We start from the raw sequence: 16,874 nt of genomic DNA on the forward strand, positions 1-16,874 counted from the left end.
TGTTGCGTTAAATATAAAATGTGGCTACACATCCTGGCACGTGCGCTCTAGCCAACAGCTGACAGATACATTGCGGTGCAGGTAGGCTGTGCGGGTAGGCTAGTCTGCATGATGAGATAATTATGGATAATAGCGAGAATATTTGTATTTGTCAAACGGCAGTCACGCATCGATCATCATGTTACCAGAATAAGACCCTAGATATGTATTGGAAAGCGGTATCAAACTCGTCGTGCACGTTCACCACCCTGTGAACTTAATCATAATTTATTTAATATGTATCCTAAAGCTGCATGGTTTCGCGAGTCATCGTGGGAGGACAACACACCATATAATCGTGACTCCCAAGTGTACGTCGATGTGATTGTTATAAATCTATATCAATATCTGCGCAGAAAGGCTTTTCCATCGCCATTTCGCGCATAATACATTTTACCTACACAAAAAGATCCCACCATGTCAAACGAACAAATTAGCTGTTGGCATTTATATAATTGTACAGAAACTTCCTGTTTCCATCAAAGCTGTTTAGAAAAACATTTATAGGCTACAGTATGACTTTACTCACATAAAAACGATGGGTGTAAACAAGGTTACTAGGTAGGTTGGCGCCAGATTTTAATGCCAATTTTCTCAAATCCGCATAAAAACTATAGGACCTATGCGCATTTTACCACCAGAGATGTTTAATTTTGCGCTTAAATTCCCATGTACCGAAAAAAAAAAGTTATATGGGTTTCCATTGCATTTTAAACTCTACTGTTGTATTTCTGATACAAATGCTTTGCATTAGCGATTGTTCCCACTCTAGTATTGGCACGTGTGCTCTAGCCAACACTTTGCAGATAAACTACATGAGATTAAGGCTATTATGGACAATATAGCGAAATTATTTTTATTTGTCAAATGGCAGCCAAGCATCGATGATCATGTCACGAGAATAAAACCCTCTACATTTATTGGAAAGGATCATCGTGCTCATCACCTTGAATTTAAATTTTACCACCCTGTGAAGTTCATAAACATGCCGGCTATTTAATCTGTAGCCTAATAGAGCTCGCCAGTTTTTAGTCTTAAAACCCGGAAATAAATTACCTGTTGTTCATTGAGCAATCCATCCCAATGGGAGAATGTATGGGAAAGAATAGGGATTTGAAAAAACGCAGAAAATAAGGTCTGAGGTTAAGGGGATGTTCTATTAGCCCAAAAGCCCAAAACAGCATGGCTGTTTTAACCCCCCATCATGACCCCAAAGGGGCTCCGTAGAACCTGGTCCACTGCTAATAGACAAAGATTACAAACATTCAACCATGGAAGTTAAAAGAGGAAAGCGTAAATTGGTGTATCTTTTTTGACACTCCTTGAGAGGTTCACTTGGTTTCCCTTGCCACTATCTATAGTCTATATGAGTTCATAGCGTTTTGTTTGGCTGTTAGGCCATCATTTGCTGCATATCTGATAATCAACGACAATCGAATTACACACAATTTACCTAGACTTCTCCAAACCTTGGTGCCATTAACACAGTTTTTGGGTTGTTTTGGAGGATGTGAATGGAATGGCCACGTCTAGAGTCTCCACTAGTTACCACAGCCACAAAGTCAAGGTTGGCTACAGGCTATCGTAAAAATGTATGAAAACAAAAAGGGTTATGCATAAGGTTAGCAGTATGGTTAGGGTTGCGGTTGAGGTTAGGTGTTAAATCAGATTTTAAGAAGATAAATGGTAGAAATAGGCGGGGTTTATGACTTTGTGATTATGGTACCTAGTGACGACCCAATTCTAGGGCTGCCACTCCTACGGAAAGTCCTTAGGGCAAGTCACAAGCCAACCTAAAGAGGAATTAGCCTATCAAATTGATCTAGTCCCAAACCCATGCATATAGGCTACATTTTTTAAATGCACAACTACAGTGAAAAATGGTGCCTATCCTTGTTGCAGACAGTTAAATGCGGACTAAATATGTCTTAATTAGGTCTGAATACAACACCGAATACAACAGATGTAGGTAGACCTTAGTGATTTGCTTACCTACAATGCCGTTTTAAGAAAAATAAGTATTAAAGTATTTACTAAAATAAACTGAAGTAAAAAATAAATAAAAAATACAAATAAAAAAGAAGAAAATGGAAAAATAACAAATAATTAAAGAGCCCACAATAAAATAACAGTAACGATGCTATATACAGGGGGTACCGGTACAGAGTCAATGTGCGGGGGCACAGGTTAGTCAAGGTAATTAAGGTATTTTGTACATGTAGGTAAAGTGACTATACACAGCAGTGTAAAAATGCAAATAGTCTGGGTAGCCTTTTGATTAGCTGTTCAGGAGTCTTATGGCTTGGGGGTAGAAGCTAGTAAGAGCTTTTTGGACCGAAACTTGCCGCTTGACGTGCGATAGCAGAGAGAACAGTCTATGACTAGGGTGGCTGTAGTCTTTGGCACTTTTTAGGGCTTTCCTCTGACACCGCCTGGTATAGAGGTCCTGGATGGCAGGAAGCTTGGCCCCAGTGATGTACTGGGCCGTACGCACCACCCTCTGAGGTGCATTGCGGTTGGAGGCCGAGCAGTTGCCATACCAGGTGGTGATGCAACCAGTCAGGATGCTCTCGATGGTGCAGTTGTATAACTTTTTGAGGATCTGAGGACCCATGCCAAATATTTTCAGTCTCCTGAGGGGGAATAGGTGTTGGTGTGTTTGGACCATGATAGTTTTTTGGTGATGTGGACACCAAGGAATGTGAAGCTCTCAACCTGCTCCACTACAGCCCCGTTGATGAGAATGGGGGTGTGCTCGGCCCTCCTTTTCCTGTAGTCCACTATCATCTCCTTTGTCTTGATCACGTTGAGGGAGAGGTTGTTATCCTGGCACCACACTGCCAGGTCTCTGACCTCCTCCCTATAGGCTGTCTCATCGTTGTCAGTGATCAGGCATACCACTGTTGTGTCATCGGCAAACTTAATGATGGCGTTGGAGTCGTACTTAGCCATGCAGTCATGGGTGAACACGGAGTACAGGAGGGGACTGAGCACATACCCCTGAGGGGTCCCATGTTGAGGATCAGTGTGGCAGATATGTTGTTTTTTAATATATTTTTTATTTCACCTTTATTTAACCAGATAGGCTAGTTGAGAACAAGTTCTCATTTGCAACTGCGACCTGGCCAAGATAAAGCATAGCAGTGTGAACAGACAACACAGAGTTACACATGGAGTAAACGGGTTAAGGGTTGCCTACCCTTAACACCTGGGGGCGGCCCGTCAGGAAGTCCAGGATCCAGGTGCAGAGGGAGGTGTTTAGTCCCAGGGTCCTTAGCTTAGTTATGAGCTTTGAGGGCACTATGGTGTTGAAAGCTGAGCTGTAGTCAATGAACAGCATTCTCACGTAGGTGTTCCTTTGGTCCAGGTGGGAAAGGGCAGTGTGGAGTGCAATAGAGATTGCATAATCTGTGCATTTTTTCTTAACTCTATTCTTAACTGCCTAATAAACACATCCAGCAGAAAATGTCTCTTCTACTTTCAGAAATGTTGTGGGACTGTGGTTCAGGCCGGGGGAGGTTCTGGAGGTTTTCGTGGCGAGAGGAGTGTAGCCTGGCTGGCGACACAGTTTAGCCCTCAGGGTAAACTGGGAATGAAGCATTCACTCCCCTCGCTCTCTGTAATTTTGAGTTCAGTTGGGTTGGGTGCCTTCACAGTGCAGTGCAGTCTCGCCGGGGGACTTTGGATACACTCTGAAGAGTTCAACGCTTCACAATAGGCCTATTGTTTTGGTTTTATTTTGGGGAGTTGATGTTTACTTTTTAAACGTGAATTTCAACTTACTAGGGCCTTTCTTACGAGTCTCCTCTATTTCTGGAGGTTTTTATCAGGGGGGTGAAGGAGGGCCGTGCAGGATGAATGGAACTACTTCTGAGAAGGCAGCATCGAGCCTGTCGTCTGATCTCCACTCCACAGTGAGCTGCCACCCGGGCGCCAATGATTTTCCGATACTGCCAAAGTCCTCTCCCATGGACATGGAGTATTACAGCGGCCAGACGACGCACAGCCACCACGACTACTACCCCAGCCACGGTCAGTCCTGCTTGCAACCAATGAAGCCATACTCGTATCATCACCACTACAATCTCCATGGGGCCTACATTGCCAAATCGGAAAACCCATATCCTCATACGCAATACGCTCATTATACCCGGGACATACAGTCACATCTCCAAGATACCGGTAAGATTTACGCATGAGACACGTTGCCATTTTTGGTGAATCTCTAAGTTGTGTTTATTACTATTTTGACACGTGGCCGATGTTAAATCAACTATCCAAAAGGCTTATCGACAACGAGGACCAAGGTTTATGCCACAGAATTTAAATGTGCCTACTTAAAATTCTATAAATCGAATTTACATTTGGTCAGCCTAATTGGTGTTAGGAATTCATTTGTTTGTCGGATGTCTTGGGAGTTAAACGGTTTTGAAAATAGTTTAAGTTAGCGTACTTTTGATTTGGAGTCGTTTATCAACTAAATTTGGCCTACCTTTATGGAAAAAACATGATTTCACATGTGGAAAATCACATGATTTATTACACATGTAACAATTCCACATGTCAAATCACGTGGTTTTGGAACACTTTACATGTGATGATATTTCTTTACACGATGCCCTGCAATTGAAATTAGGATGTCCTCAGAAAGTCACAAACTATACACAGTGTTTTTCCACTTAGCAGATACAGTAATTTACATACATGATTACAATGTTTATTTATACAGTAATTATTATTCAACATGTCCTCATGTGGGATTTGAACTCACAACCTTGGTTCATGGCACTCAACACTTCCTGCTATGCCACCATGTCTGTGTCAATGACTGATTTCACCACTATTCCTACACTGGACTTCAAGTAAATCTCAGTTTTGTATAATACACTCAAGAAAAGTGATTATATTTGTCATGGTGATTCAGGCGTAACATTAAAACTGATTTTTTTTATGCCACACTGACTTTAGACAACTATACAGAAAACCCTTAAAATGCTGAGATAAATCAACTAAATCAATAATGAGAGAATAGTCAGATTAACTGATGACTAAAATAGCAGTGCAAATGGGCAGTCTTTTAGACTTTGTGGCGCAGCAGAAAGAGCAGCACAACCCAAATCCAGAGGTTGTGAGTTCAAATCCAGAGGTTGTGAGTTCAAATCCCAGGTTGGGTCATGTTGAAAAGTCAGTACTAAGTGATCAAAATAACCATATTGATTAAAGATTTATGCACTTTTTTTATTACACATTTTATCTCAACAATGTTCGCCTTACATTAAAGCTAGAATCCTTCATTGAAACAATAACAAAGTGGGCATCCCGCCTTTGTTTTGGTAAAAAGCTGAGAGATGGGCCTGGAGAAATGTAACCATTCTCAAATTCATAGACAGAGCAATTGATCCATGGTATGTCACAATTATAGTTTACATTATGTTTTGAGGCTATACAGTGTTTGTTTACATTTACATTGTTTACAAACATTACAACAAGCTTGCATTTTGGGTTCTGCTGCGGTAGGGCAGTTGATCTAAGCTTGTGAGGCATTTATAAGTTGTATTATTCAAGTATCAATGGGCATATATCGATAATTGATCATTAAAGTCCAAAATGTATGTACATTTTTCACATCTGAATCTGCAATTCATCTGTGAAGTGAAAACATTATCCTTCTCACATGTATGAAGGGGGTGTTAACATGTGAACTCTAAATTGACTACATTTGAACATCTGACCTCAGCTATTTCAGCTATTTCACATGTGAAACTGTAAATGTCACATGCTTTTTTTGTAAGGGAAGTAATGAAATGGTATGGCGATTTTAAATCTGGAATCCTTATTTGGAAAAATGTTCAAATGTTGTCACATGTAGTTTCATGGTATAAAGTGTTGAAATTTTGCATCTCCATGTTGTCACATTTATTTCATATGAGATGTTTTCATATGTGCTGAGATGATTTCACATGTGTACTTTCATGTTATCACGTGTTTCTTTTACATGTTTCCCATGTTATTTTAAAAAATCCTTATGGCTATACTATACAAATTGAGTAGGACTAGGCCTGTAGACAGTATGTCAATAATATCTTTTTTGCTATTCTGCATTCTAGGCTGCAAAGCCAACATGTGATATGTGACAACTTTTAATTAAAATAAAATCAGCTAAAGCCTACCCCATTTGTATTTTTGTCAAAATTCTGAAAGGTACCAAACAGTCATTCTGATTCCAATGTAAAATAGCCTTTTGAGTTAATAAAATATCACCCATAATATTTGTTTTGAATAGAAGTGCTCAGAATATGAGAAACTTTTTTTTTTGCGCTGGTGGCAAACCAGCAGGAAGTTTGAAAAGACAGGCTTGAGTGGGCGGGAGCTTATATTCATGACCTCGTCTTGACTGACAGCTCTTTGAAACGCCTATGTCAAGCAACTTGGTTTCAGTGAGCAGTGTTGCAGTCAAAATCCTCTCAAGCTAATTTAGTGGTTCACTAAGCATCTCAAACAACATTGAAATTGCATCAATAATGTCAAATGTTTTATACATCTCCCGTTTGGCATGTCTCTTGTGATGTGTTGATTTGACAACTGCGTCAGAGTATTGAACCCTTTTCCCCGCCTTTTGTTCCATGCTGGTTGAAGACCTAGCTAACCCGTAGCCAGCTAACACCAGACACAGATGAAGACCAAGCTAACCTGTAGCCAGCTAACACCAGACACAGATGAAGACCTAGCTAACCCGTAGCCAGCTAACACCAGACACAGATGAAGACCTAGCTAACCCGTAGCCAGCTAACACCAGACACAGATGAAGACCTAGCTAACCCGTAGCCAGCTAACACCAGACACAGATGAAGACCTAGCTAACCAGTAGCCAGCTAACACCAGACACAGATGAAGACCTAGCTAACCAGTAGCCAGCTAACACCAGACACAGATGAAAACCTAGCTAACCAGTAGCCAGCTAACACCAGACACAGATGAAGACCTAGCTAACCAGTAGCCAGCTTACATCAGACACAGATGAAGACCTAGCTAACCAGTAGCCAGCTAACACCAGACACAGATGAAGACCTAGCTAACCCGTAGCTAGCTAACACCAGACACAGATGAAGACCTAGCTAACCCGTAGCCAGCTAACACCAGACACAGGTGAAGACCTAGCTAACCCGTAGCCAGCTAACACCAGACACAGGTGAAGACCTAGCTAACCCGTAGCTAGCTAACACCAGACACAGATGAAGACCTAGCTAACCCGTAGCCAGCTAACACCAGACACAGATGAAGACCTAGCTTTAATAATCCCGCCTCCTGAATCCAAGTGTTTGACACGGGGGAGGGGACCAATAACTTTATGATAAAACTTTATCAAAGTGGAAGCAACAGTCATACATTGGTGATCATACTTTGATCTGGTTTCATCCAAATATCATCCAATTTCACGAAAACATTATTTTGACTGTTCATGGCCTTTAAAATGAGCTCCCAGGGAATAGTGCATTATATCATACAATTCAAATGACCCATTAGGCCTAGCCTACTTTGATCGTTATGCAATAACACACTATGCTATTAAGCTCTTAAATAATCTAAATTGTTCATGTGGCCTAGAATGCAAATTAAAATGCAGCCTATTCTGTAAATGCCAAAATTGGTTTTGCAAAGCAGCTGAAACCTTCACATTTGAGAGAGAACTGCTATTGTGTTTGTGTTGTCAATGGTAATTGTAGTGTTGTTAACAATGTTTAGGGATCTAGGCCCTATAATATACCATTTATCGTTTTATCCAGAAATAATATTTATCTTCGAACTGGCCCGAAGCCAACATCAGGTGTCACATCATGCCAGTCTGGCACGCATTGCTTTTTGGCTCAATAGCCTGACTTAGAGTTTTGACTTGATCACTGCATGTGAAAACATCCTGTCTCATTAGTGGGCATATCCCATAATAATATGAGGGGCATTGAAATCTCTTGGACAAAGACATTTTGTGCACCAAACCCTGTTTATGCAATGGAGTAGAGCATATTTCAGAACTGGTATAAAAAAAAAATGTAAGGCAGAATTATATTTTTTTTAATTGATGTTGACTCATGAAATACATCATCATTCATCTTTTATCATAATAGTTTTCATTAATCTGTTATCATAATATTTTATTTCTGTAGGCATAGGCCTATAGCCTACTGTTGAAGCCCACTGTAGGCCTAGTGTAAATGTATAAGCCTCTCAAGTCCTTTAGCCTACTAATGCTCTGTCATTTTTCAGTGAAAGAGGAACCAGAGCCTGAGGTGAGAATGGTCAACGGAAAGCCTAGAAAAATCCGAAAACCTCGCACCATATATTCTAGTTACCAGCTCGCTGCGTTGCAACATCGCTTCCAGGGAACTCAGTATTTGTCTCTTCCTGAGAGAACCGAACTAGCGGCTCAACTCGACGTGACACAAACACAGGTGAGGAAGCCAACAGGCCACACATACCACTGTTATGACACGCTGTTGAGAGATTTGTATCTCTATGATTTATGTTCATATGTCTAATAAAAACCATGAACTATACTGGCATCTTTTTGCATACTGTAATTCTACATCTAGTGAATCATCTGAGATGTTATAGATTCTTTATCGTTTCTTACATTCACAAGTATGTGGTCCATTTGCACAACTCTTAGTCGAAAACTCAAAACAGATCAACAAAAAGGCAGTTGTTTTAAAACTCTAAGCAGGGTGGCAGGGTAGCCTAGTGGTTAGAGCGTTGGTCTAGTAACCGGGAGGTTGCAAGTTCAAACCCCCGAGCTGACAAGGTACAAATCTGTCGTTCTGCCCCTGAACAGGCACTGTTCCTAGGCCGTCATTGAAAATAAGAATTTGTTCTTAACTGACTTGCCTGGTTATAAAAAAAACATGTTCAATTGACTTTAGTGCAACACACAAAATCATACTTTTTCACCAAACGGAATCAGTGTTTCATCTAGAAAGACATATTTCACATTGCGAAACATGTTCATGTAAAGTAATTGCCTTTCACAATGTAATACTCACAAGACTTGTTACTATTACTTCATCCGACTGTTCTTAATTGATGATCACTTAAACGTTTGGTAAAACTATAGATGGTACACGTAAACGTGTTTGTCTACAACAGATTTTGAGAATTGCATAATAAAAAAGTATGTCTGTAAAGTAGAAACATAAAAAAGATATGATATAAACTCGAATGTACTGCTATGATGATGACTATTGTGATTTTACTTCACAGTAAGTAAAAAAAAAAAAAATCTGATCAGAAATGTTCTGTATGTAACAAATCAAAGTTAATCGGTCGCGTACACAGATGAGCAAATGTTACAGCAGGTGCAGCGAAATGCTTGTGTTTATAGCTCCTACAGTGCAGTAATACAATACCAATACACACATAATCCAGAAAGTCCAAAACAATAAAGAAATGCATCCCCTACACAATACATATGTATCCAAAATTAAGTTTGCCATGACAAAATGTTTTCCCCCAGGTGCATGAACAATGAGGATATTTACTGCAAATTCGATGAGAATCTATGGCCAGATGCTCAAGACAGGCTTAATGCAAACTAGTACCTGCTAAAATGTATGTTTCTTTCATTTGATTACATTGCGAAAGATGTCTTCAATGATAGCCTAATGTAAAACAGTGTAATGTACTGTAATGTACAGACTGAGGTGTACTACATTCAAAGGACAGTTTGGAAACATGTATCTTACAATTCACCAAATACTTGTAAAAAATAGTACCAAAGCGATATTTAAAAAACGCGGTATTGTTTATATTATATGTCAAACAACCGGGGTTATTAACCTCTTCCTGTCATTTTCATATCTGATAATTGATAGCTTCATTAATTGATCTAAGTTTGCATCTGGATTCCAAATTTCAATGCAACATAATTAGGTATATTCTATTCTAATAAGGCATAGGGTGTCAATATGAAATTACAACCCTTTGCTAGATAATACATTTTTAACCCATACCTTCACATTTTCTGGTACAAACATCCCGACCTTCTATATAAACCTGTAGCTCAAATATGTTTTCTTCCAGGTCAAGATCTGGTTCCAGAATCGCCGTTCCAAATTCAAGAAGCTGTACATGAACGGGGAAGTTCTACTGGACAACAGCCCAGGAGCCAGTGACTCTATGTCCTGCAATTCACCCCTGTCCCCGGCCATTTGGGACCGTAGTGTACCCACAGACCCCGCCACTAGAGAGCAGGCTCCCCAGCCCTCCCTCGGCTCCACTCTGTGTTATGTGGAGAACTACACTCATCACTGGTATCAACAGACCTCACAGTCACGCTCACAGCACTCAGGACTGGTTCATCAGCACACAACACCACCTAAGAATATTGGGGCGGTGTACTAACACAAAATGTACCGGTACAAACTGTGGGTTAACAACATGGCTCATTGGAAATAAAGCCTAGAGGGCTGTGATGGGATTTGTGTGCCAATACAGAGGGCTGAACTTCACGGACAATTTGGGAAACATGCACAAGGACTTGTTGTCTCTGTTGTATACAAATTGTATACAAAAAGAACGGACAAATCCAAGTCCATATCCTGTTTATATAGAGTGATGAGACGCTAATGTTAGCAGTGGCTCATTTCACTCTGTTGGAGAGATTTGATATGAGAATGGATAGAATGGCAGCCTATTTGGTGGTACTTTCCTTTACGGTGGCCCACTGGGGTCCTTTCAGATTCTTTGATCTACAGCTATGCAGATATATACCGTCGGTGCATTCAACGCCATTTTGTTTCTTCACAATATGAAACACTCACAGATACATGGAAGTAGCGTGTACCATTTTCGTACATTTGTTCATTATACTTGCCATTTGTTGCATTTATATAGATGTCATCAAGGCTCAATTCAACATTTTATTTCACAATGGTTCAAAACAAAACATCTCTTGGAAGTTGCAGAGAATTATAGGGGGAAAGAAATGTGTATTTGGTACTCTTTGCGTTTGCAATCGATTTTTTGGTAAAAGCCATAAACTCAGGTTATTTATAATGTAGCCTATTTTATACTCTATTGATCTGTTAGTAGAAAGTCAATGTGACAATATTGTGCCTGAGAAAAACACATTTTATAGGTAGTCTTTGGAGTGAATAATAAAGTTTTTGTTTTTATTAATTCTATTTACACCAATTGAAATCATGTAATATTTTTACGCGCACACACACACACACACACACACACACACACACACACACACACACACACACACACACACACACACACACACACACACACACACACACACACACACACACAAAAGTGTAAATGACCCCTTGAGATAACATTCAAATCTTGTTTCCATAAACTTCTTTATACAAATGATCCATTGAAACAGTTGTAAGGACAAAATGGAATAAAGTTTACTGCGAAATATAATGATTGTACATGTTTCAATATTGTCCTTCAGTACTGTACTGACATCACTTCTTTTTTTTACCCATTTTCCTTCCCAATTGTTAGTAGTTACTGTCTTGTCTCATCGCTACAACTCCCGTATACGGGCTCGGGAGAGACGAAGGTCGAGAGCCACGCGTCCTCCGAAACACAACCCAACCAAGCCGCACTGCTTTTTAACACAGCGCTCATCCAACCCGGAAGCCAGCCGCACCAATGTGTCAGAGGAAACACCTTACACCGAGCAACCTGGTCAGCATGCACTGCGCTCGGCCCGCCACAGGAGTCGCTAGTGCGAGATGAGACAAGGATATCCCTGCCAGCCGAACCCTCCCTAACCCAGACGACGCTAGGCCAATTGTGCGTCTCCCCATGGACCTTCCGGTCGCTGCCGGCTGCGACAGAGCCTGGGCTCAAACCCAGAGTCTCTGGTGGCACAGTGCCTTATAACCACTGTGCCACCCATGTGCGATCAAAGGTGTGATCATTGAAGACGTCTTTCACAATAAAATCAAAAGAAATAAATTAAAGAAACAATCTTTAGCAGGCACTAGTTTTCAATCAAGCCTGTCTTGAGCATTTTGCCATAGGTTTTGATCGAAATGGCAGTAAATATCTTCATTGTTCATGTACCTTGGGAAAAACCTTGTTTGGTCTAAATAGGTCTGGATTGAAATCATTGCATGCCTCCTCCATGGCCTGAAGGAGGGTGGTACGCTCATGGGGATGGTAATCATACATCTTCCGCCTGTATGGTAATCATGTATTGTATTTTGCAGTATTGTACTTATATATTATAGTGGTCCTGTATGTGGCTCAGTTCATAAAAGTATGGCACTAGCAACACCAGAATTGTGTGTTGGATTCTCACCAGGGTCACATACCAAAATGTGTGGACGTGTCTGCTGTGTAAATGGCATATATTACAGTACTCGCTTATGGGGAAATGACATGATTTCACATAGAAAATCACATGATTGCGCATTTTATTTCACATCTGAAATTTCAACCATGTTGTTTTGGAACACTGGATATTTTTTACAGGTGATTCCCTGCAAACAAGAATGTGTCATTCGGATGTCACGCAGTCACAGTGTTTTCAACTGACATATTAGACACACATGATTACATTGTGTATGTTTATTTATACAATAATTTTTCAACATGTCCTAACCTGGGATTTGAACTCACAACCTCTTGGTTCACAGCATTCAGATCTTCCTGCTACGCCACCATGTCAATGACTGATTTCATCTGTATTCCTACACTGGACTTCAAAGTAAATCTCAGCAATGTTACAAATACACACAAAAAAAGCGATTATATTTATCCTAGTTATTCAGGTGTAACATTAAAACAGAATAATATGCCTCACCAACATTAGACAACTATACAGAAAACCCTCAAATTACTGAAATAATTCATTTAAATCAATCATGAGAGAATAGTCAGATCAACTGATGACTAAAATAGCAGTGCAGATGACACTATTTTGCTAAGTGCATGTATTATAGGTCATGAATCTGTAGGGGACTTCTGAGAATGTTACAGACTTTCTGACACAGCAGAAAGATCAGCGTACCCTAACTCCAGAGGTTGTGAGTTTTTAAAAGTCAGTACTAAGGGACCATGTCAAATGTAATCATGTTGATTAAAGATGTTTACACTATTTTAGCTGAACAGTGTACCACTTACCTTAAAACCCCCATACCATTTCATTACTTCCCTTACAAACAAACACATGTGAAATAGCTGTTTTCATGTTGAGCTGAGAGACACACGAGGTCAGTTGTTCACATGCAAAACCATATGTTCGCATGTATTTAATTTACAGTTCACATAATTTAGAGTTCACACCACCTTTTCACACGTGAGGAGAATAACAGTTGTTAAAATGTACCACATACTTGTGAAAAAGGCACTAACGTGATAGAAACAACTGTAGTTAAAGTTGTTAAGGAAGGACCAACTATATTTGGCGGCTCATGGGTTAAGTGTGTGAGGCAGACCGTTTGCCTGTCTGTCTGAGTCAGTGAGGTGAACATGCCCTGGATTTGGGAAGAGCTGCCAGCCTGCGTGTGAAGAAGCTGTGGGAGGTGACAGGCGGGCAGACACACTGGAGTCTCTGGATTTTAATAGCACACTACAGAGAGAGAGAAAGAGAGAGAGAGAGAGAGAGAGAGAGAGAGAGAGAGAGAGAGAGAGAGAGAGAGAGAGAGAGAGAGAGAGACTCAGTTAAGGAATGGGAGAGAGACAGTTGGAAGGGAAAGGAGACTGTGACGAAATAACAGTCCATCTCCCAGAATCCTTGCTTGCTTCAGGCGCTCGCATACCGACAAAGAGTAGCAACAGTTTACCTGGCTGGTCTGTTTGCAGAGCTATAGAGTGACAGAATGTGTCATCAGGGATGGATAGAGGGACAACAGGACATCATGGGAAGGGGATCCTACAGATGTAGGATCTTAAATTGAGCCAGTTTGCTACAGCAGGAAAATAATCCTGCAGGAAATGTGGATTATAATTTATAGACATTTTTGTAGCGTGGAAAAACATTTTGTTGTACGGGAAAATCAAGTCTTGACATTTCAAAGTGAAAATTACAAACTTCCGAAGCCTTTTTCAACCTCAAATAGACTACAAGTTGTGTGACCAAATTAAGATCCTACATCTATAGATAGAGGCTGCTGTATTGGCCCGGAGGCCGGAGCACAGAGCATGGAAACCCCTTCATACCCCATCTTTAACAGGTTCCTTAATAACAGCCCCTGCTGGTCTGATTTGAAACGTATTCATTTTCTTTTCCTATCTTCTCCTTCTCCTCCTCCGGTCCAAAAATATGTAGTGAGGAGGTGTCGTCCTATGGCAAGCACGTTTAGATATCTGCGATATTGGATTTGAAAGTAGTAGCTCAAAAAATCTTTGTTAGAATTCAAAACGCAAAGACAGAGACACAAAGAAACCCCTTACTCTCACTAACAAGTGGCATCATTCTGCAGTAATAAACATGAAAACACAATCATGTCTTCTTTGAGTTGATGGGAAGCTATGGAAGCTTGAAACGGTCAAGTTCTGTGAAGTTTATCTTATGACTCTATGGGACAAACAATATAAATGTTGTAGTTAGCAGGAGGAGTGCCCCCTGGCTCTGTGTGTGGGCCTCTGGTCTCTCATGCCTCACTCAGCAGGCTGTCTGGACGCTTTAAGCCTTAGGAGATAGGAGTTGATTATATGTCTGGTGTGTGGGCTGAGGGGGTAGCATTGAGATTTTAGCCCACCAAACAACTTAGCACATTCAACATTGTCATGGTAACTGCAGCGTTAGCGAAGTTGGACATGATTGACCAGAATCAACCACACTTGAAAAACAAACAAAGTTGACCAAACATTAGGAACACCTTCCTAATATTGAGTTGCACCCCCTTTTTCTCTCAGAACAGCCTCAATCCGTCGGGGCGTGGACTCTACAAGGTGTTGAAAGCGTCACACAGGGATGCTGGCCCATGTTGACTCCAATGCTTCCCACAGTTGTGTCAAGTTGTCTGGGTGACCTTTGGGTGGTGGACCTTTCTTGATAAACATGGGAAACTGTTGAGTGTGAAAAGCCCAGCAGCGTTGCAGTTCTTGACACAAGCTGGTACGCCTGGCACCTACTACCATACCCCGTTCAAAGGCACTTAAATCTATTGTCTTGCCCATTCACCCTCCGAACGGCACACATACACGATCCATGTCTCAATTGTCTCAAGGCTAAAAATCCTTCAATAACCTGTCTCCTCCCCTTCATCAACACTGATTGAAGTGGATTTATTAACAAGTGACATAAATAAGAGATCATAGCTTTCACCTGGATTCACCTGGTCAGTCTATATGTCATGGAAAGAGCAGGTGTCCTTAATGTTTTGTATTCTCAGTGCAGTAGGTTCAGCCACGGTCCATATCGAGTCAAACAAGAATCCATATTCCCACTCTTATTCTCACAAGCAAACCTATGGATGGGGTGCGGGGGTTATCTGGAGGTGGATTGGGTGGTTGGGCGCGAACTGAGAAGCACAGCTGAGGAGGACAGCATCCCAGCTTGCAGACGTCATACTGCCTCTCAAGGCAGGGAAGGGATATGGTTTCACTCCTACCACAAACATCACTCACCACTGTCATTTTCATATGGGGGGGAAAAACACAAACACAGATGGGATGGAAGAGGCATGAGAGACAGCTGTGGGCTTCTCACTGGCCCTGGAATATTTACTCTCAGTGTTGATTGTTTGCAGCAGGGACACTTTTCTGCCATTTGCTTGGGGTGCTACTCACCGTAGACGGGGATGTATTGCACCTAAGGCTGGGTTTTAATTATAGACATGGTTGAGATAAGTCATGCTGAAATGACTGTATCTGTGGTGTAGGCTTACCTGTTTAGGACACTTTTCCCAGGTCAGAAGGTATAGGTCTATCCATAATCGTAGAAATCTCCCAAAAAATGAAGACATCATTTTTTCTCTCGCTTTGCTGCACGTCTGTCTGTGGTTCACACACCTGTATCTCTAGCGGTTAAGAAGATTGGGCCAGTAACGGAAAGGTCGCTGGTTCAAATCCCAGAGCAGGCAAGGTGGAAAAATCTGCTGTTCTGCCCTTGAGCAGTTAATCCCCAACAACTATTCCCCTGGCGCTGATAATGTGGACGGTGATTGTGAGGGGTTGGGTTAAATGTGGAAGACACATTTCGGTTGAATGCATTCAGTTGTGCAGCTGACTAGGTATCCCCACCATTAGCTAATGAGCCCTGTAAAATTGGCATGTCATGCTGCCATCAATGATTGGCTGCAACAGACAGGAAGTAATGTAAGTATGTGCATGCAAAACGAGGACACAACATTAGCACCTATGTTTGATTTGGGAAGGGGGGCTAAATTCTTAATAACTGGTTTGAATAGGTTTCTTTCTTGTGCACTGCTCGGTAAATGACGCATAATTAATATAGGCCTAAACTGTCTACCGATTATGGACAAAGGGTTGCTTTATGTGCTCGTGGGAAATGGTAAACTGGGAAGTGGTAGCTAAGTCCACATGAATGTGTTCACGTGCCATTGAAGTCGTAACAATTCTTCATCCAATAAGATTTGAACTTGATAGGCTAGCTAACATTGCTTATAACAAAGTTAGCTAACGTGCTTAATATTGACACAATGGTCAAACAAGCTGTGTTTTCCTTATTGATAACGTTGTAATTGTCAAAAACGGATTTGTCATCTTTTGGTTGAGAAGGTAAAAGGTCAGTGGTGAAACGTCGCAACTCGGAAAACAAAACGTTTTCCACTTGGTGAGTTGTTCAAGCAGTATTCATGGATGCCAAGGGAAGCAAGCCCCCCCCCCCCCAACAACAACAAAAAAAC

The 16,874-nt window shown here is 41.1% G+C and overlaps 1 protein-coding gene across 1 annotated transcript; it reads left to right on the forward strand.

The window, feature by feature from the left end:
- Positions 1-11,469, forward strand: LOC118384332 (homeobox protein Dlx3b-like). The gene is made up of 4 exons (XM_035770755.2): positions 1-81; positions 3,870-4,221; positions 8,302-8,486; positions 10,111-11,469. The coding sequence occupies exons 2-4, from the start codon at positions 3,894-3,896 to the stop codon at positions 10,429-10,431; spliced, it is 834 nt and encodes a 277-aa protein (XP_035626648.1). The 5' UTR covers positions 1-81; positions 3,870-3,893; the 3' UTR covers positions 10,432-11,469.
- The last annotated feature ends 5,405 nt before the right edge of the window (positions 11,470-16,874 follow it).

The sequence above is a fragment of the Oncorhynchus keta genome, chromosome 5 (assembly GCF_023373465.1).
Source record: "Oncorhynchus keta strain PuntledgeMale-10-30-2019 chromosome 5, Oket_V2, whole genome shotgun sequence".
In the NCBI taxonomy this organism is placed as follows: domain Eukaryota; kingdom Metazoa; phylum Chordata; class Actinopteri; order Salmoniformes; family Salmonidae; genus Oncorhynchus; species Oncorhynchus keta.